The sequence below is a fragment of the Lycium ferocissimum genome, chromosome 6 (assembly GCF_029784015.1).
Source record: "Lycium ferocissimum isolate CSIRO_LF1 chromosome 6, AGI_CSIRO_Lferr_CH_V1, whole genome shotgun sequence".
Lineage (NCBI taxonomy): Eukaryota > Viridiplantae > Streptophyta > Magnoliopsida > Solanales > Solanaceae > Lycium > Lycium ferocissimum.
In genome coordinates this window covers 12880326-12901948 of record NC_081347.1, presented here as the reverse complement: position 1 = coordinate 12901948, position 21623 = coordinate 12880326, and the positions used below count along the sequence as shown (strand labels likewise).

The following is a 21623-nucleotide window of genomic DNA, read 5'->3' as shown; positions in this document are numbered from 1 at the left end:
AAATTCTTTGACAGACTCCGAAAGTTTAATTTGAAATTGAACCCGGCCAAATGTGCGTTCAGAGTACCAGCTGGAAAGTTATTGGGATTCATAGTCAGCCGGAGGGGCATAGAGCTAGACCCAACAAATATCAAAGCAATCCAAGAGTTCCCTCCTCTCCAAACTAAGAAAGAAGTCATGAGTTTCCTGAGAAGGCTAAATTATATCGGGCGGTTCATAGCTCAATCCACCATCATTGCGGAGCCTATACTCAAGCTTTTGAAAAAGGACGCTCCTACAAAATAGATGAAGGAATTCCAAGAGGATTAGACAATATCAAGAGATACTTGTCCAACCCGTCAATCCTGGTACCACCAAGGCACAGCCCTTTGCTGTTGTACTTGTCAATTGCTGAAAAGGCATTCGGGTGTGTGTTAGGACAACACGATGAACAAGGGAAAAAGGAGCGTGCCATTTATTATCTAAGCAAAAGTTCACAGCTTGCGAGGCCAAATACACGCTAGTGGATAGCTCAGAAATTGAGGCATTATTTGTCTTCATATAGCACCCACCTCATATCCAAGATGGATCCTTTGAGATACATATTCCGTCAGCCCATGCCCATCGAAAAGTTGGCCAAATGGCAGATGCTATTGAGTGAATTCAACATTGTATACATAGCTCAGAAAGCCGTCAAAGGATAGGCCTTGGCTGACTTCCTAGCCGCAAGCCTGGTGGATGAAGAGCTTGAACCACTTCGTACCCATTTCCCAAACGAAGGGGTGTTGGCTAAAGAAGAACGAGCAACAGAATCCTATACTGGCTGGAAATTGTTCTTTGACGGAGCAGTGAATTACAAAGGTTTTGGAATCGGAGAGGTTCTGATATCAGAAAATGGGCAACACTACCCCATGGCAGCCAAGCTCAAATTTTGTTGTACCAACAATATGGCTAAATACGAAGCCTGCATCCTAGGTCTCAAAATGGCATTAAATATGGACATCAATGAATAAATTGTCATTGGAGATTCGGACTTGCTGATTCACCAAGTACAAGGCGAATGGGCCACTAAGGATGAAAAGATCTTACCATATGTGAACTACGGCACGCAGATTGTGCAAGAAGTTCGTAAAGATCGAGTTTTGACATACGCTGGTGCCCGTAATAATTTGCTGATGCACTAGCCACGATAGCGTCAATGATCCAGCACCCTGAAAGCAGTCACATCATCCCACTAAGGATAAGTCTGAAAGAAAATCATGCCTACTGTTGCCATGTGAAAGCTGAGCCAGATGGCAAGCCATGGTACAGCGACATAAAATGTATCTGGAAGGACGGGAACACCCTGAAGGCATTACAAATTGACAAAAGAAGACCATCCGAATAATGGCAAAAAGTTTCATCCTAAATAAAGAAGTGCTATACAAACAGAAGCTGGATTTAGGTCCGCTTAGATGTGTAGATGCCTGTGAAGCCACTAAGCTTCTAGAAGAAGTACATGCGGGAACATGTGGACCCCATATGAATAGATTTGTACTAGCAAAGAAGATTCTATGAGCAGGATATTATTGGATGACTATGGAGAGTGACTGCTGGAAATATGTGCAAAGGTACCATCAATGCCAGATCCACGGTGATCTGATCAAGGTCCTTCCAAGTGAGCTTAACGCTATGAGATCACCATGGTCTTTCGTCACTTGGGGCATGGACGTTATTAGACCCATTGAACCCGCAGCCTCAAATGGCCACCGGTTCATCTTGGTTGCCATTGACTCTTTCACCAAGTGGGTGGAAGCAACATCTCACAAATCGGTAACAAAGAAAGTGGTGGCGGACTTTGTGCGAAACCATATCATATGCAGATTTGGTGTGCTCGAGTCCATCATAATAGACAACGGAGCAAATCTGAATAGCCACCTGATGAAGGATATCTGTGAGTAATTCAAGGTCACTCATCAAAACTCGACAGCTTACCGCCCACAAATGAACGGAGCCTTAGAAGCAGCCAATAAGAATATGAGAAGGATATTGAGGAAGATGACTGATAATCATAAGGGTTGGCACGAGCAGTTGCCCTATGCCCTATTGGGGTATCGTACTACGGCCAGGACTTCAACAAGAGCAACGCCATACCTGTTAGTCTATGGAACCGAAGCAATCATACCCGCTGAAGTTAAGATACCTTCCCTGAGAATCATTCAGCAAGAAGAATTAGACGATGCTGAATGGGTTCGAGCTCGATATGAGCAATTGGCAGAATTAGACAATGTTGAATGGGTTCGAGCTCGATATGAGCAATTGGCCTTAATCGATGAGAAAAGGATGGTTGCAGTATGCCACGGGATGTTGTACCGGCAAAGAATGGCAAGAGTATTCAACAAGCGAGTCAGGACTAGACTCCTTCAGATCGGGCAACTGGTGCTCAAAAGAATTTTTTCACATCAAGAGGAATATAAAGGGAAGTTTGCTCCCAATCGGCAAGGGCCTTACATAATCCGCAAAGTACTCTCCGGAGGAGTGGTAGTATTGGCAAAAATGGACGGTCGAGAGTGGCCGAAGCCGATCAACTCAGATGCAATCAAGCGCTACTATGCATGACGAAGGAGCTTCTCAGTTTGTAATAGCACTCTTTGCTTGTAATCGTTATTCAATTTTGCTTGTATTAGTTATTTCCTTTTGCTTCTAACCATTTCGTAATAGATAGTCTAAACAAAACATCTTTTGCATTATGAACTACGCGATGACCTGATTTCCCCACTGTGGGAGGCAGTCCATTTGGGACCCGGTCGCTTTATTAGTAAAAACCAAAAATCCATTATTTTATTTCTGAACTACATTCGACCTGAATTCCTACTGCGACAGGATACGTAAGCACTCTTTGAGCTCGATTGCATCAAAATAAAAACCCAAGAAAACCCCTAGGAAGCCTTAGAGATAAGACTTCACAAAGGAGCAAGGACTGATGCACACGCGACTAGGGCAGAATTTTTGAGAGAAATATTTGCGCCGTCAAGCCACTACAAAAAATTTAGCTATCCCAGGACTCTAAACTGGGGCAAAAATTTTGAGGAGACCTCAAAATTTCCTGGAAGATTCGGCATAAGAATTGATAGATCGAAATTTAAACTGAAGCAGAATTTTTGAGAAAAGGTCTCAAAAATTTCGCGTAAGGAAGCAAAAACCCCAGTCACGGAAAAAAGGATCTCCCTCATTCAAAACACATGCCATGACAATTAAAAATGCGTTTATTTTTCCACAAAATAGATCCCCTTATGATAGCATTACAAAAATGATTTTTCTGCATAATGAAAATAAGTTTATCTTTCGAAATACCGGAGCTAAAGGGGTTTCGGGTCCAGAAGCCGAAGATCCGAAAGCCCCGGCAATACGGATCAACTTGAAATAGGAGAAAACTAACCCATTTCTGATGCAGGTTCCCAGGACATCGGAAGATGATTCTTTCTCTAACCTTGCTTCATGTGCAGGAAACGTTTCGCTAAAGAAGGTCCAGACTGCTGTTGAGATCTGACTTTTGGAGTATATGTCCAGCCATGAGGGCTATGAAAGATAAAGCCACAAAGGATAAGAAAATCAGAATACCATGAGGGTTAAGTATCCAGCCACGAGGGCTATAAGGTTTTGAATGCCAGAAGGGTTGAATATCTAGCCATAAGTAATATGAAAGATTTTGAACACCAATAGGGCAAAATATTGAGCTACAATTGCTGCAGAATGCTTGGAACTTGCCACATTGGCAAATGCCTTGCCAAAAGGGTCATAGTAAAACGATACAGCACATCCGACCAAAAGGCCATTTACTTCAATCGCCAAGAAGGCTATTCATGAAGACATGCCAAGAGAGCATTTTATTTCAATTACCGAAAAGGCCATGCATATCAATTATGCGATATAACAAGACAGCAAAGCGATGTAAAACCGGTCATGAGACCGCATTATCCGCTCAAAAGGTGAGATGATGTAAATCCGGTCAGATGACCGCAGTATTCGTCATCCAAAAATCAACGTTACTCAGCAGATGAAAGCAGATTGGTAGACGATGTAAATCCGGTCAGATAACCGCAATATTGTCGCTTTTTAGTTTATTCCGCTACCAGTCGGACACACACCGGTACACACGAAGGCATTCCCGCATAGGGGACATTCTTTTTCACCTATCGAGTCGAACTACAAGTGAATTGATTCCCAAAACTAGGGATATATAGGCGAACTCAATACCAGAGGGTCAGTCACACTTCTACCAATTACACCAGAGTTCCCAGTTTGATAACTTGGAAACCCGAGAATTTGCTTAAAATTGCATTCAGAAGTTATAATTGAGTCGAAATATAAGTGGCCTGAATTCTCATATATCCTGAGATATATAGGAAACCCAGAAACCAGGGTCCGTCCATGTATTTGAAAATTGCATAAAGAGGGAGGAAGAATGAGTCGGGTCTGTCAAAAATTAGGGTTAGTCAAAATTCGTTGCTCAGGGATGGTCTTGCTATCCCCGAACACCGAAGGAGCAGTTGCTGACACCTAATTTTTGACCTCCCGAAATTTAGTTTAATTACTCAGAGTTCCCAAGTTCAAACAGAGCAAAATATCTATTTTCTGGAAGCCAAGATGATTTTTGTAAAATTTATTTACCATTTTATTTTGGTAAGATAATTTCTATAAATAATATAAATCATTTTTAAATTAATAGGCAACAATTATTTATTTAATTTTTTAAATTGACCAAATTGACAAATTGCAAGTATTTTACTCTATTTAAAATTCAGGGAATTTGAATTAAATAAATTAATCGTTTCACTCCTCGATCCCCATTTAGCCAGTTATTAGAATCTATCATAATTAATTGAGTATTTAATTATGATTAACTTTGAGAATTTGCTCATTTGATGGCTATAATTGAAATAATCAATTAATAGCCCAATTATGGCCCAATTGGAAAATTCTCCCCATAAATGAGTCCAGTTTTGCAATTTTTGCCTTTATTGATTATAGGACATAATTGGTTAATCAATTAAGGCTATTTACGCAAATTTGTCACTTTAAATTGGCTAAAGGCTGTAATTGATAGCCTAGTCTTAAAACCAATCCATTTAAAGGGCATATTCGCAAAATTGAGACCTTGTTTATCTAATTAACCATTGTCTACTCATAATTAAGGGATTAAAGTAATTAGTCGGGTCTTAATCGTGTTAATTTATTAAAGTACGTATGTACGCATATACACAAATATACACGTGATATACGCATATATCACATGTATATAAGTGTATACACAAGATGGCCCTTTAAATGTTTTTTTTTAATGGACCAGGTCCGGCCCAAAAGGACCGACCCGGCCCAAATTATTAAAACTAAAAAGGGGTATAACCCCATCCGCCTTTCCATTTGACCTTTACCCCTCCCCTTTCCTATCAACTGCTTTGGGAAAAACCCTAGCAAACGCCATCATTGGTTCCATCTCGCTAACGCGTCATCAATGGGGATTTTTGCATGATTTCAGTGCTCTTTTGATCCTTACAGGCCTGGTATGGCCATTAATGGTAATCTTTTAATGCTTCCCTTCCAAACAAAGCCAAGCTCGACCTCAAATAATGGTAAGGTCAACTCTTTTCTCTTTCTTCTACATTGCAAAGTCCATGGACTGAAATTCTTTAATTGTTTTTGTTGTTCTGTGAATTTGAATGAGGGATTTTCATTGGTTCTTGAAGAACCAAAAGTATTGAAACCCTTGATTACTTATTTACATTCAATCTCATCCCTACAATATGAGGATGTGAGGAAGAAATATCAATTTTAAAGATTTGTCCCACGTCGGGTCATCTAGGGTTTTAGGGATTTGGGGCTTCCTATTTAAAGGGCCTCAACCTTCATTGTCAAAGATACCTGGAGCAGAATACACAATATTCACCCATATACTCGAAATACTTAAGTTTTTTGGGCATCTTTGCTTTAAAACTTTAAGAGTTCGAGTAAGTTTAAATTTTAAAAGTTTAATATCTGTTTTTTTTTTGTTGTTGTTGTTGTTGTTGTTGAGCCTATTGGGGGAACAACTGAGTTTTCCAAGTCCAATTCTCGATCAAAGGCTGCGCTCGAAAAAGGTAATCTTTCATCCTTTCCTTTTTTTAATTTTTTGTATTTTATTTTGCTGTTATGTGCTTGATATTGGTAGTTTAGTGTTAGTGTAGTTTAGTTCATATTCATGTTTGGTGTTTATGTATGCTTAGTATAGCTTAGTTTAATTATGCAGTCTTTTGCTTAGTGAATTTGTGATTGAAGTCATTATTGATATTCAGATTAAGTGTGTCTATTTTAATGTCATATGTAGTATAGTTTAGTGTCATTATAGCCAATCTGTTTAAAGTCTATCTAAAGTTATGCTATCTTATATTTCCTGCTTGTTTTGGTTTTTCTTTGGTATAGTAGTGTTAAGATTGGAGTAGCTTAGACCTTGATCCAACACTACTACGTATTGTTGTTTGTTCTGCATCAGGTCACCCTATAGTCCAACATTACTGTATGATGTCTTGCTTGTGATTAGTTGAGTTTACTTGATTTTGGGCTTGTATTTGGTTTATTAAGTTGCCTGTTTTAGCTCAAGCTGTGCTATGTGGTTTTGATGTTGAGCTTAATTCTTAAGATAGACAAGATATATTAAACCATAGGGTTGGATGCTTGATGGTTCATAATGATGGTAAAATTCAAAGTGATTAATATGACTTGGTTAAGTGTTAAACTAGTCAGGAAAATAGGCTGCCTAAGCAAGCTGATATGGCCTGTGTAAATATATGATTTCTATACCTCATCTCCTATAACCTAGATCTTGCTTGTGATATCAGTAATTAATAAAATATGAGACTTAATCACTAGAACTGAATGGTTTCAAAGCTTAGGATCATACATTATCTTGGTTAACTAATTAGGCAGAGAGCAGGACCTCAAAAGGTTAATGTTAGACATTCACTAAGGATAACTGATTGTTTGGAGTTTGATGTAAAGGTTAGAAGTTAAACAGGGAAGGTCTAACATGTTAAACTGTTGTTGTCTTTCTATACCTAAATATTAGAGGGTCAATATGCCAAAGTGTTTTGTTGTATTGGGGTGGTCAGGGAAGCTTAAAATTAATTAATTTTTTTTAAAAAAAGGACTCTGAGTTGATTAATGTGGGACGGTGCTAGAATATTGAAGCTATCAGAACATTTTGTTAGTTAAAACTAGTAACAGTCCTGCATGAACTATTTTTTTTTTCTTAACCATGAAAATGATCTATTTCAAGCCCTCCCCTTTTAGCTAAATCTGAGTATATTGTTGCTGGCTACTGGGTATGGTTAAAGGGCATATTTGTTGTGTTACCTGTCTACTGCTTTATGCTCATGTATGGGATTACATGATTCAATAGTTGTTTACAATCTATGAGACCTTTGTTATTGCTACTGCTATGCTGATTCTTGCCTTAGCACATTTTTGTGTTTAGTTTTGCAATGTTCATTGATTGTTATATAGTTGACTAGTTGGAGTATTCTGAGTATATATAAGTGTTTAAAAGGCAGTTGAGGTTGTATACCTGTATATTTTTGAAGTATATTCATAAAGATACACTAATAGGGAGGTTCAAGTGGCCAACAAAGATTAAGCTTGAACCCTCACCGGTGTTAGCCATGTCTAGGGCTCCTAGAATCCCCTTGGAACTTGTGCAACATCGGGAACACGAGGGTAAAAGCTTTCTAGTGCTAACCATTTTAATATCCCTAAAAGTGTATATTTTGGGTATATCAAAAGAATACATATGTATAAATCCCTTGCCCTTAATTCAAACTTAAGCATATGATTAGTTAGCTTGTTGTTTATCTCATTTTAAACTTTGATTGTATGATTAGATATGTATTCATGATATTAATCCTTATCCCTTTTTCTATGTGAAATCCTCTTTGCATTTCTGAGTCCTCCTTTCTTCATACAGGTCGAGGCCCAATTCTAAATCTGTTCGAGGCTATGCTTGATTATATAAGGGAAGCTAATATTTTTGAAGGCCCAGTCATGGGTAAAAATGACTCGAAGGCCCAGCTATGGGTAAAAATAGCACTAATGGGGTTGGTAGCCCATTAGTAAATTAATTCTTCTTCCTTCTTTTATTTGATTCATATGTATGGTTCTGTAAAAATTAAACCTATTATTATTGAAAACTTGAATGATTAGAAATAGGATATCACCTAGTAAAATAGGTTACAAAGATAAAAATGGTACAAAACTCCTCTTTTAACCTTGGTTGTTTTAAAGAATGATTAAATGGCTCTTTTAATGGATTTGAAAAACCCAACCGATTTCAATAAATAAAATTACAAGGATGTTGTTTTTGGGATATGAATTACATGGTTTTCTTTTTAATAAACAGGAAAATGCATGTTTGCTTAAGATCACAACGAAAATGACCTCTTTGATAAAAACTTGGCAAAGTTATTTGGATCTGGAAGCTCTTTAAAAAGTTCGGCATAAAAAATGATGTTTTGGACCAGAAACACAATGCATTATGGGACTTTTTGACAAAACTGGTTTTTTTTTTGGGGGGGGGGGGGTGGGGGGGGGGGAGGAAATTGAACACTTGAATATTGGGCCTAAAGAATTGGACTAAAAGATTTTGTGGACTGGAATTAGACCCTTGTTTATATCAAATGAATTTGGGAGACAGGCCCACTATGATGACTTGAAACAGAAACCATTTTTGAACATTGGACTGGATTTATGACTTTTGATTAAGTAATTGGGCCGAGAAACTATTGGGACCAGATTGAGATTTGTTAGACTATGGAATGTTGAATTGATTGACTGTGAGATTGGAACTTAATAAAAAATGGACTTTCTATATATATATATATATATATATAAAACCTGCAAGTACTAAACTCATATTGCTAGGACTAGAATAGTAGTGACTCTACTCGGGGGTGACTCCGGGTGTGTCCTAGTGTCACGACCCGGCTAAGGCCGCGACTGGTACCCGAGGCTGACCACCGAGCACCACCCGTTCTATTGCTTGTCACGCTTTATTCATATTGCTTGTCAATTATAATCATGGAAAACAACTTTCATTTAAAACATATTTACTTATATAAACATAGGCCCTTTAGGTCGCTAAAATAATATATATACATATGCTTACATATACATGAAGACTATGGAACCATACTACCCACACATACGTATCTACGAGCCTACTAGAACACACGAACATGACGGGACGAGGCCCCGTCATGCCCAAAACATATAGATAAAATAACATCTCAAAATAGCACTTTCTATATATATAGTCCCTATGAATCCCGCACCGTCTCCTGTCTACCCGTGGGCGTGAACACGGATCGAAAAGAAAAGGAAGTCCTATTGTCTTAGTATGTAAGGCATGAATGAAATAAACATAGTAGGAAGTCCTAGTGGCACGGGACGAGGACATAACCTTGAATTTGGATACATTTATTACATATAGCATATCCACATAAGCTATCATATGGTATAAGCATCATAATATCATACATGCATTACCATGTCATACATACATTTCCATCATTAGTTCACGTCCGGGTACCCATCGTGTGCCGCCCACCGTGATCATGTCATACGGTGGATTATATCAACATCCGCCCTTTGCTCGGTGATTTGTGGTCGCACGACAATATCATAATCTCAATCATACATACTATGCCTTATTTATACATATAGATATATACCATATACTCGCCACCATATATTTTATAGGTACATTGTAGGCTAGCATCAACATACATGTCATAGATTTGCAAGTATTAATGTCTTATAAACATATCATGACTCTATCACGATTTAGTGTCATTACATACACATATACATGCATATATCATCATATCATATATGGGAACTCATAAGTCTATAGTCATGTCGGGGTGACGTAAAACCCCGATTACGTTATGGAGCAATCGGATCATCATATCTCACCTTGAAGGGACTAGAATTTTAAGGTGAGTGTTCAAAGAAAAAAACAATGGAATCTTACTTAGAATCATTTACTTCATGGCGTCATTTCTTACTCTAGGATTCTTTAGATTTAACTCATCATCGTCAATTATTGTGCCCGAGCCTTACCTCTCTCTTTCTTATCTTATACATGTATAGCCCCTATAGTCAAAAAAATACTATCGTGCCGCTAATGTATATCTCTTATCTCTCTCTCGTATGACTATTTACGAACGTAGGCCCTTAGTTCTTCGGAGTTTTGGAAGATTCGTGGAGAAGAAAAGTCATGCTTTGGAAGGAAAGAGACTAATCATCACAAGATTGGTTTATCAACAAGGATTGATAGCAAGGAGTCATATGAAGGCCATTAACTTTATAGAAATCTTACATCGTAACTTTAGGATCTCTAGACTTGGCTCATCATCACATTCATGTCATACACCCCATTTCCTCTCATGTAAGCTCTTTACTTCGCCACATACATATATATAGAGAAATCATAGGAAGATGGGAGGGTTCATACCATAGGATCATGCCTTAGAAAGAAAGGTTGAGCCTTACGTACCTTTGTCGTTTACTATTCGGTTACTTGCTCGTTCTTTTTAAATGCTCGCGTCTTTACCTTGAAGAAATTCGTATCAGCATTAGTTAGACAATCATGAGAGCGCACTTATTAAAGCTATAGAAATTTGGGCAGCAACTACTTTCCGCCATATTTCATATCAACTTCCATCATTCATAATAATCATCACAATATCGCTAACAACAATCGTCATTCATTCATACGATTCGCATTTCATAATTCACCTCAATTTCCCATAATTATGACTAAAAATCCATCGTCTCATTCTTTCATATCCAATACTCATTTCATGTTCTATAGGTCATTTATAACACATTTATATCATCAACATATTCATTTCCATGATTCAATTCACTACTAATCACTAATGACAATATTCATCCATTTAATGACCCATTTGTGGTGCTCTTCTACAATCCATGAATCTCAACTTAAAAATACTTCAAATAGCATGTAAGGGTCATGAAACTTACCTTAAACAATAGAGGAACAAGCTTGGAGTGGTGATTCACCCTTAGCGCCAAAACCACCAGTTCATCTCTCCTTGGATGACTTTTAATGGGTTTCCTTCACTTGATTCTCTTGATTTCTTGTTGATCTTAGATTTCTATGGTTTTCTCATGGATGAAATGTTTGGAACACTCTAGAGGCTTCTTGCGTTGTGGAGGAATGAAGGGGAAATGAAAATGAAATGGAAGAAAGTCCCTTATATAAAAATGCAATTCACCCCCGATGGGAATATACGGACCAACATACGGTCCGTATAAAATCTACTGACCGTATGTTGGACCGTATATCTGGTCCAGTGAGTTATACCTTGCTGGGCTGGATCTACGGCTGAACATACGTCCAGTATATTTTATACGGCCAGTATGTCCGGCCGTATGTCTGATTTTCCGAGTTTTGTTTCGTCGCCTCGTTTGATCTCCGATTCTTATGGAACCTTCTTAACACTTGTTCAACACTTCAATATCATTCTAAGGGACATTATAACTCTTTCTCAAAGGGCCATTAAGACATCATCGACTTAATACTTGAAATTCTTATCCGATACTCAACATATGACTCGCTTCTCTTAACAACTTTCTTTCCTTACGTCTAATGTCTTTGGAAATCTTAATTAGAGTCATCACGTACTATTTCTTACTTTTCCAAACCTCGTATACATCGTACCCCTCATTAGTCTATTCAACTTTGTGCGCTTAAGGGGAAATTTTCAAGGTGTAACACCTAGTCCGAAAACGAAGTGAGTTGAACACTTGCGTGGATTTTCCAAACCAAAAACCCCTTATTTATAAGAGGACTTTTTGCGCAGCGCACTTATATGATGCTAAAAACTCTAAGTTTTGTGAAAAATCTCAAACACATAAGCAAATAAATAAACCTTACAGTGAAGCTTGTAGGTCAACCGTATTCTATGGATCCTTAATACCAGGGTGGTTAAAACCTTCCCTGGGGGATCACCAGAACCCTTACCTCGATCTCTGGTCCAACTAAGATTTTTTCTCGGTCTGAAAAACTCTTAACCCGATTTTCCTAATTTTCCTTTTGAATAAATTAGGTGGCGACTCTAAACACTAAAATATCCAATTTAGAGCACCAACAAACTCGGCTTACTTTTATGCCTTAACCCGCGTAAAAGCGAACCGTAACAATCTGGGTCATCTAAGAGTTACCAGATATCCCTGTTGGCGCTAGGAGGGTGAAACAATTGGCCAGGCAAGTAGCCTTCCTAGGGAGATTCATGACGAGGTCGTCTAAATAGTAACAGAAGTTCGTCAGCGTTTTGAAAAAAAAGGACTTCACAGAGACACCAAACTATCAGCAGGCCTTAAGGGACCCAAAGGAATACCTCTCAAAACCGTCGTTGCTCATCAGGTCGAGGTCAGGCAAACCCGTGTTAATCTATTTTGCAGCTTCAGAGGCCACGGTAAGTACTGTGTTGAGGCACGAGGAGAAAGGCTGAGTATGAGGCCACGAATGCAGGGATAGAGCTCGCAAGGACTCAACACTGAAAGCATGGACCCAAAAAGTGATTCTCAGTTGGTCATCAATCAGATTCCCGAAGACGAGGGAAGGGGGGGTACAACGTGAGTTGTCTTGTGTCTGACCGTGGAGGGCCATCCAGACCTTATGAGAGATGAATGCAGAGAAAAATGCCCTGGCTAACTTAGGTTCTTCAACTGAGGCGGGCGGCGAAGCAGGGTCGGACTCTGAAGTCCATCTGTTGCACACGGTGCTGAACCCCGCATTGCACTCTTTTCCTAGATCAGGGTTTTATCCCAATTGGGTTTTACCTGCAAGATTTTTAACGAGGCAACCACTCAAAGTCATGTCACAATTTGGTTGGTGCCAAAGTCTTTGAAAAGTCACAGAACATCTGTAAATCGACAAGGCCATTAGAGCACAAACTTTCTCGAAAGACGGAAGGACTGGACTGATGGCAAGTGGCAGAAATGCCCTGACTGTCTTTCTTTATGCCCTCATTAAGATTCTGTAAAAAGCTCATCTACGAATAAGATGATCAGCTTGTCCTGAACTGAAGAATGAAATAAGAATCTGAACTTATTTTCCAACTATTCTCAACAAGATACTTCATGAGCTTAAAAAGTTCGGGGCATAACCAAACTCGGAGGCCCCACGGCCTCATAAAACCACTTCGAACACACGACACGGTCGTAGAGCCTCTGAGCATGCAGGTTCCATGAACCTTTGTGCCATTAAATAAGGTTCAGACATTTTCCTCATCAGCACCAAAATCGAGGCCCCCCCTTTACCGCGAATCGGATGAGTAATTCCTAATCGCAAAAAGTGTTGCCGGAAGTGACATGCCCAGATTGAGTTAAGAATGACGACCTCAAACACAAAATGCTAGAATAAAAGAAGTGTGCATCGGACATTAGTTCCTAACTTAATCACCAATACCCATATATGAACATAGTTTCGGTAGACGGGCATAGCGGTCACGCCCTGACGGTTAAGTGTTAAAAACAAAAGGCAACAAAATTACTATTAATCACGATTGTTGCAAGCAAAACGTATGTCAAATCGTAAAAATGAACATAAAAAATGATAGTAAGCACGTAAGCATCATTCATTACGGAAGCATTAAAAAGAAAAAAGAAAAAAAAAGAGCCCAATGACTCAAGCACCAAGCATTCAAAAGGCGCACCAGCCCGAATATCCAACAAGTAAAATATAAAAGCAGTACACAGGACATAGCATCCTGAAAGGGTACACAAGCCCGCAAAAGCTTCGTCACAAATTAAGTAGAATGAGAGGCACATTCACCACCTGAAGAATCATCAGAGGTATCTGAGGCAGAGGGGGTCTCATCACAGAGGTCTTCCAGGGCTATCTCGGCAGCAGTTACGTCTACCTTGGCTTCTGTCAGGGCTGAGAAAATATTTGTAATGCGGCCTTCGAGAACCTCCAGGAAAGTATCCGCCTAGGTCTTCAAAACAACAAAGTCTTTGGTGATATTAGCCGAATTCTTGTCAGCAGCCCGGTATAGTAGTAATCGACTAAGATGAGCCCAAAACTGCATGGCCTCCTGCCAGTGCTGGACAAGCCTGCGATGAGTTTTAACTCGGGAACCTATTCCCCTTGAGGCAGAAGCGCCGGCATCATCCGAGGATCTCCGTTTGCGGGAGCTCGAGGTAGCGGCCGCAGCCAATACGATATTAGTCCGGGCTTCCTTTCAAAAAAGGACTCTTCGAGACGATGATCCACGAACAGAAAGACTTGTAAAGAAGTTTTGTTGAGGGGTAAGAAGGGAAAAAGGGGGCGAAAGAGAATTAAGGAATTTTTTCCTGACTTACCATGATTATTACATCTCCAGCTGTCGGCAGAAATACTCCTCTAAGTCCTCTCAACTTTGGGGGGGGGGGGGGGGGGGGATGTGTCGCAGGATGGCCATCACATAGCCGAAGAGGTCGGGCATGAAATCTTGTTCAATCGAGACCACTGAGAAGAGCAAAACAAGGGGTTAGAGGCGACACCTATCTATATAGGATAAGAAAGAAGACAAAATAATACAGAGAAAGGATACTTACGGGCAGGTACCACTATTCAGGAAAAGGTGCAGCAGTTGCATAATGTAGAAGATTTGTACATACCATTACAAATCGATCATGCCAACCCCGGTCGTGATCGTCCTCGGTGCTGTTGATAACGCCCCGAGAGCCTCGGGAGGCCAAGTGTAACATCCCTTCCCGGAATAGGCGAGGGGAGTACAGATGAATTAAGTGATTCAGGTTAAAGGGAAGTTCGGCCTGGTCTGTCTGGAATTAGATACATTGCACTATCCTCCAGATTTGGGGAGCCACCCGAGTAAGACATACTTTATAACGTGACAGAACGCCTCGATCACTTCGTGGACAGGCAAAGTATAGCCTATGGTGAAAGGATAGGTATAAACCATTGACATGCCTGGGTGCATGATTAGCAATACTGGCATTCTCTGGGGCCAAAGAAATTTCCACCTCAGGACCCCATTGGCAATCAAGGCGAACCTGACAAAGAGAAGTCTCAGATATCAGGGAATGTATCCCTAAAACCGATCTCAGTTGCTTGCTTGAATGAAAGTCGTTCGAGAAGTTAAGAATGGAAGGAACAATGTTTGTAGTAGTCGATCCAAATCAATCTCCTAGTTATCGGCGGAGGAGGAGGAGTCAGTCCCACAGTCGGAAAAGGCGTCAAAATCCCTATCCAACGGCTCCTCTAAAGGAACAAGGGCTTGATTTTGGGAAGAAGACGAAGATGATGACATGGCTTTTTTTTTTTTTTGTTAATGCTAAGGAAAGTAAGAGAGAAAAAGGAAGAGAAGTTCGACGGATATGAAGAACTTTTTGAAAACAGGAGTATTTTTGGGATGATTGTGAAAGATCCTAATGGGTGCAAATACAGCATAAATAGAGGGAAAAGTGATCATTAGTCTCGACTTACGAAGCTGCACGCCTGATGCTGTAACCGTCAAATGTAACCTCTGGAACGGTGTTGCCGAATGAATGAACAAGTGCATTAAAAGCCTTGCTGACAACACGTCTAATCATGAGGGGGTGGCGACGTTTTGCTAGTTTCCCACTTGAAATTTGAAAAAGGCAGACTCTTCCACTTCCCGGTCTCACAGTTATGGAGAAGCCGGAAAGTGGGGGACAATCTGTATTCGGGCAAAATGCGTATCCAGGCTAGTCCTCACAACCGGAAGCTCAGAAAGTCTAGGGTATCTACACATCTGGCTTCCACTTTCACCAACTCGGTCATGTCCATCAACCTCAATCAGTGTGTCATAGCAGAGACACACATGGGGCTACAGTCATGTCACATCCCCGAACTTTAGGGTTAGAAAAATCTCTGCTTAGCTTATATAAGGAATCTTAGGATGGAAGCAAAGGAGAATCTCCTTCCTATCATTAGTTGTAACTTTATTGTTTTCTCTAAGGAATATACGCGGAAATCCATTACTTTTAGCTCTTATTTGTACTGCATTATTATTCAGTATTCTTTTACATCCGTGCTCTCCATCACTCCAAATCGGTCTCGCTAAAGAGTTCTCAGAATTGGATGCGGCGCACTTGTCTTTCAACCCAATAAAAACAAATCTCTAGTCGATTTTTTGGTCAAATCCGATTTCACCGGAAAACAATTATGTTTGTTTACGTAGAAGTTTTTATTGGATCTTTCCTATTATATCAAAATATAACTTATTCAGCATACGTGCTCAATTCATTATTCATTTACATTTCATTTCGACATCAATGGTTCAATCAGTAGAAAGTACCTTAGTAGTTCAACATATACACAATGAAAAGAAAAACTCCACCAGAAATTCAAAGAAAAATAAAGGAATGGTAAGGTTTGAATGGCACTATACAAACCAAATGTTCAATCTCTAGTTTATTCCTTATTAATCCATCTGGATTTGCGCAATTACTTCAAATCTTTCCTCCATTTAAAAGTTAGATTGTCTAGCGGGTCCCGTTTGTTGCAAGTAGTATGATTATTACATACAAAATAAAGTTTAAGCCTTAAATATTCTTGTGGTTTGTAATTAAAGGAAGATAATCTTCTTGGCTGCATATATAATTTCTGTCTCTGTTAAGTAAGAGTATTAGCTTTGAAAAAATACAACAACAACAACATACCCGGTGAAATCCCACAAAGTGGGATTTGAGATTATTTTTGAAAAGATAATATGACTATTTTAAAAGTCGGATTAATTTGTACAAATTTTACCCCTATACTATTGGAAATAGCTCATGTAGCCTTTCGTTAAAGTTTTGGTCCAATTAGATTCTTGCCATTAGCAAATCATTTTGTATTTTTCTTTGCTGTTAATTGAGCTCCAGAGTCAATTCCTCAAATGGTCATTGAACTTGTAGAGAAATCCCACAAAAGTAACTTTTGAAATTTTTTGGACAATAAGGTCATCAAACTATGTCATTGTTTCCAATAAAGTAAACCATGCCATTTTTAGACGTAAGACTCCTTAACCCATATAAAAATTATAAAATCCATTACCTAGGCACAATTTTTCGATACTCTAAAATTCTTGTTCAAATTAATATTTTTCAAAATTTAATAATAAAATAGAAACGTAATATTTTTAGCTATAAGAATAAAACAATATAACCATTTAAGTATGCCATAAGGCTTTCTTTGTTATATCAACTTATTTAGAACTATTTTGATTTTTTTTTTTATATTGCTCAAATCCATAAGTTAAACATTTTATTGAGAGGAAGTGCTTGGACATAATTAAGACACATGAAATGTTATGTGGATGCACGATGCATGTAAAAATTTGGATAAACTTGCTTTATTGGTAGAATATTTGGATAAATTTTCTCAAGGATTTTTTTTTTATTGTTGGATAACTACTTTGTAAAAATAAAAACATTTTTTGCAATTAGTTGTATATATGCTTTCTAAAACTTAATATATTACAATCAAACTAATAAAACTTTTTTTGTTCAGTTTTACAATTAGCCGTATAAAACAATTTTATATTAATTGTAATTCACTTATTTATAAAACTTAACTAAAATTACAATATTACAAGTTCATCTCCAAGAATATAAAAATAGTAAATATTATTTTTGATAATTTAAATTTTATATATCAAGGAAAATTATTTACAGTCAGTTAAAAGATCTATAGTTAAGTATCGTGCTCAGTTCTACTATCATTCAACCGTATCCTTTTATTGGTTACTTAGACACAATTTTTCAATAGTCTAAAACTTTTGTTTGAATTAATATTTTTCATATTCTGAAAATAAAGTAGAAATATTCAAATGAATTTGTTAATTTAAAAAATAGGTTAAGGGTTTTATGTCTAAAAATGGAATGGTTTACTTTATTGGAAATAATGACATAGTTTGATGACCTTATTGTCCAAAAAAATTCAAAAGTTACTTTTGTGAAATTTCTCTATAAGTTCAATGACCATTTGAGGAATTGGCTCTTGAGCTCCAATGTGAATTCCAAATTCTTCAAAAAAGATCTAAAGTTATCCATCAACTTTTACTTATAGTTTAAAAATACCCCCATGTTGGAGCTTTATTAGGGGTTCAAGAAAAAAAAAGCAACTTTCTTGGCGGAGTAATATTGAACCAAAAGTTACTTAAATGGAAAAGTTAGTTAAATTCAAATAGCACAGGGATATAATGTCCCTTTCCCCAAAGAAAGTACTGTAACTTTTGACTCTTTTGACAGGAAGAAAGATAAGTTTGATTATAAATAAATTAACAGTAATAAAATTAATTTTTATATACACTCGCAAGACCAATGAATCATTGGAAAAGTACACTGGTATTTTGGCCTCATGCTAGCTTGCTGAAATTTTTCCAACAAGAAAAAGAAAGAATTAAACTATCAACTTTAAAGCTAAGCTTCTAATTATCTAATTCAGTGTGTGTGTTTTACATATACCAATCAACTATAGCCGAGAGACTACTATTTTTTCCACCTAATCTTGATTATTAGATACCACACCTTCACGTTGGAGAGGTTCAATTCTTATGATAATTTCTGGCACTGCTGCTGATGATAAAGTATTGCTACTGGAAAAATTACTACCGGTAACAATTTTTTGGCAAGTCTTAATGAGGCAGTGCCTGCAAGTAGGGCAAGTAGAGTGGGAATTGAGCCATTTATCGATACACTTGACGTGAAATCCGTGGTTGCACTTTGGAAGAACTTTAACTTTCTCTCCAACTTCAAATTCTGATAAGCAAATGACACACTCAGAGTCAATCCCATGTTTCAATTCAGTAGTGTATGTTATAACTGGAAATGTCTTGAGGGCCTTTTTCTTGATCCCTCTATTAGCTGCTGAAGGGTTATTTGTATGGTCTGAGGATGAGTCTGCCAATATAAGGCTAGAGCACTTAAATGCACATTTTATGATGGAGTTCAACACAAGTGAACAAATCAAGGCACTTACAAGTACTGCCAATATGACCATAATAACATTTGCATCAAAGACGTTATTTCCAATTGGTACATCATCATCAATTTGGTCGTGCCTAATTCCGGCTGCCGCCAGAGGCGGCATCATGGTGGCTTCTGGGAGTAGTCTTCTTGAGTAGTGGAAGTTCTCCATGAATTCTTGAATGAATAGAGTGGAAGTAGTTGCCATAGAGCTTTTGGTTAAGACTTTGTATTTGTGTTTTCTTTGTTTGTTGGTGTTGAATGTTGAATGAATTGAAGATCAAACCAATTGCTTATATAGGACAAATGTATAGGGGTAACAGGGGTAAAGTGTGGATTAACTTTTTGAGTCTAAAATAATGGAAGGATATTGTTTTTATTTGTCTTAAAGATATATATCTGAATTCCAAGCAATGTTTTAATTAACTAGATTTGCTTCTAAGCACTATAAAGGTTTAGAGTTTGTTATAAACAAAAGGAGCCAGTGCATGTAGCTTTTAGGGAGTATTAAATGAATTCTCTTATAGAAACGATAAGACAGTTTTGACAATGAATAGTAATGGTCAACATGCCACTCAAGGCTAAAAAAATAGTTGTTCTTTTGTGAATGTTGCGAAGGCTAAAGAAATACTAGTTGTTCATTTGTGAATGTTGTGTAAATAATTAAATTTTCCTACACTATTCTAAACATTCTCTGGTTTCTCTTCAAAACTTTTTAAAGTGATGTCAAACGGCGTTGCAATGGAGAAAGCAGAAGGGTAAAATTCTTAGTACTACAATATATTTTTTATTAAGTTATATACACCTAATAATGCAAATTCTTTTTTATGTTTTCACTATCATTATATTTTACCTATGATAATAGTTTATTTACTTTATTTTCCTTAAGTTGTAAAATTAAATCTATTATAATAATAATTGTTTTTTTATTGTAGGCTACTAGAACTTAACATTAATGTTAACGAAATAATACATTATCACTTTATCAGTGCATCTCTATTTAAAATTAAACTTCAATTTTTTCCAATTAGAATGCTCCACTAAGACCCCTGTATAAGCTTATGGTCTATCCATTCAAGAAAGGCTCACTGTTGTTTGCCGATTGCCGACTAGGCTGCCACGTTATTAATGTTGGCCTTATAAATGATCGGGAAATTACGCACAATAATCTTTGCTCTTAAATTTTGACCCCATTTGCCCTATGAGAGCATATTTTCAAGGGCAAAATCAAAATTTGTTAAATTTAAAGTTTTGCTCATAAGAGAGCTAAACCAAATTTATTTTTCATTCGAATGTGATGATATTTTTCAAAATCTTGATAAAAACGAAACATTTAATTCAAATATGCAAAATCAACTATACAATTAAGGTGTTTCAAAAAAAATAACACAAAATGTGAGAATGAACACTCCTATTCAGCAAAACAATAAAATATAAAACAAATATTGAATTAATAAACTAAGCGGACTGTAATATTTCACAGTAGAGAAAAGTTATGTATTTTCACTGCTCCCATTATTGTCATTCCTAGTGGTAAATTTAGTATTAGTGTTGAGTTGGTTTTGGTTTGAACTTTATATGAGTTACTAATATTCATAAGATATAAAACTTATTGACATTCAAAATTATAAGTTCAAGCTTGAATAAAATGATAATAGATAAAAAACTATGAAAAAATTTAAAAATAATAAATAATTTTCACTTTTCATTTTGTTTTTTCTTGGTTTAGTTTATCGGTTTGGTGCGGTTTGTCGGTTTACTTTGTACACCCCTAATGAGCATATTTTCAAGGGCAAAATCAAAATTTGTTAAATTTAAAGTTTTGCTCATAAGAGAGCTAAACCAAATTTATTTTGATTCGAATGTGATGATATTTTTCCAAAATCGAAAAGACGAAAATAGAAAAATGCAAAATCAAACCAAAAAAATTGAATGAACACTCCTAGCAAAACAATATACTTATTTGATCTAAGCGGACTGTAATATTTCACAGTAGAGAAAAGTGATATGCTCCCTCCGTGCCTATTTATATGACACAATTTTCTTATCAATTCATTTGGGAAAAAAAAAACACATATTTGAAAATAATTAATTTTCACTTTTCATTTTTGTCTTTAGTGAGAAGCTTTATCTATAGCCACACAAACATCACAAAATTCAAAAGTTTTATAACACATCTCTTTTTTTTATATTTTACATCGATTCAAATTATGTCACATAGATTGAAAAGAATAAAGTACTTGTTTGATCTAAGCAGATTGTAAAATTGCTAATACAGAAAAACTCGACAAGTGGGGAGACAAATCCAACGAAGTTTAGCGATTGTCAGCTTGAAAAAACTCCACTAGAATCAATCTGATAAGCTACTTTATTCCATTCGCACATACCACAAACTTATATGAATTAATGTAGATTGAGATTGAATTTATAGTTAATAGGAAAAGTGGTACCAAATGATATAAAAAGTACTACTTGGATCTTGTTAATAGAAATCTGTAAATAAACGATATATTGTCTACCTTTTGATACGTGTGCTTCAGCTTTTTTCTCTTTTTCTGAATTATTTGTTTGGTTTCATATTAATTGATCTAGATTCCTAGTACATGACAAAATCTTTAGTTAGGCAC

The 21623-nt window shown here is 37.1% G+C and overlaps 2 protein-coding genes across 2 annotated transcripts; one reads left to right on the top strand and one right to left on the bottom strand.

The window, feature by feature from the left end:
- Positions 1–1962: 1962 nt before the first annotated feature.
- Positions 1963–2577, top strand: LOC132061122 (uncharacterized). The gene has a single exon (XM_059453988.1). The coding sequence runs from the start codon at positions 1963–1965 to the stop codon at positions 2575–2577; it is 615 nt and encodes a 204-aa protein (XP_059309971.1).
- Positions 2578–18220: 15643 nt separating this feature from the next.
- LOC132059359 (RING-H2 finger protein ATL78-like) lies at positions 18221–19253 on the bottom strand. Its single transcript, XM_059451952.1, has one exon. It carries the CDS (start codon positions 19202–19204, stop codon positions 18533–18535), a length of 672 nt encoding a protein of 223 aa, XP_059307935.1. The 5' UTR covers positions 19205–19253; the 3' UTR covers positions 18221–18532.
- Between the last annotated feature and the right edge of the window lie 2370 nt (positions 19254–21623).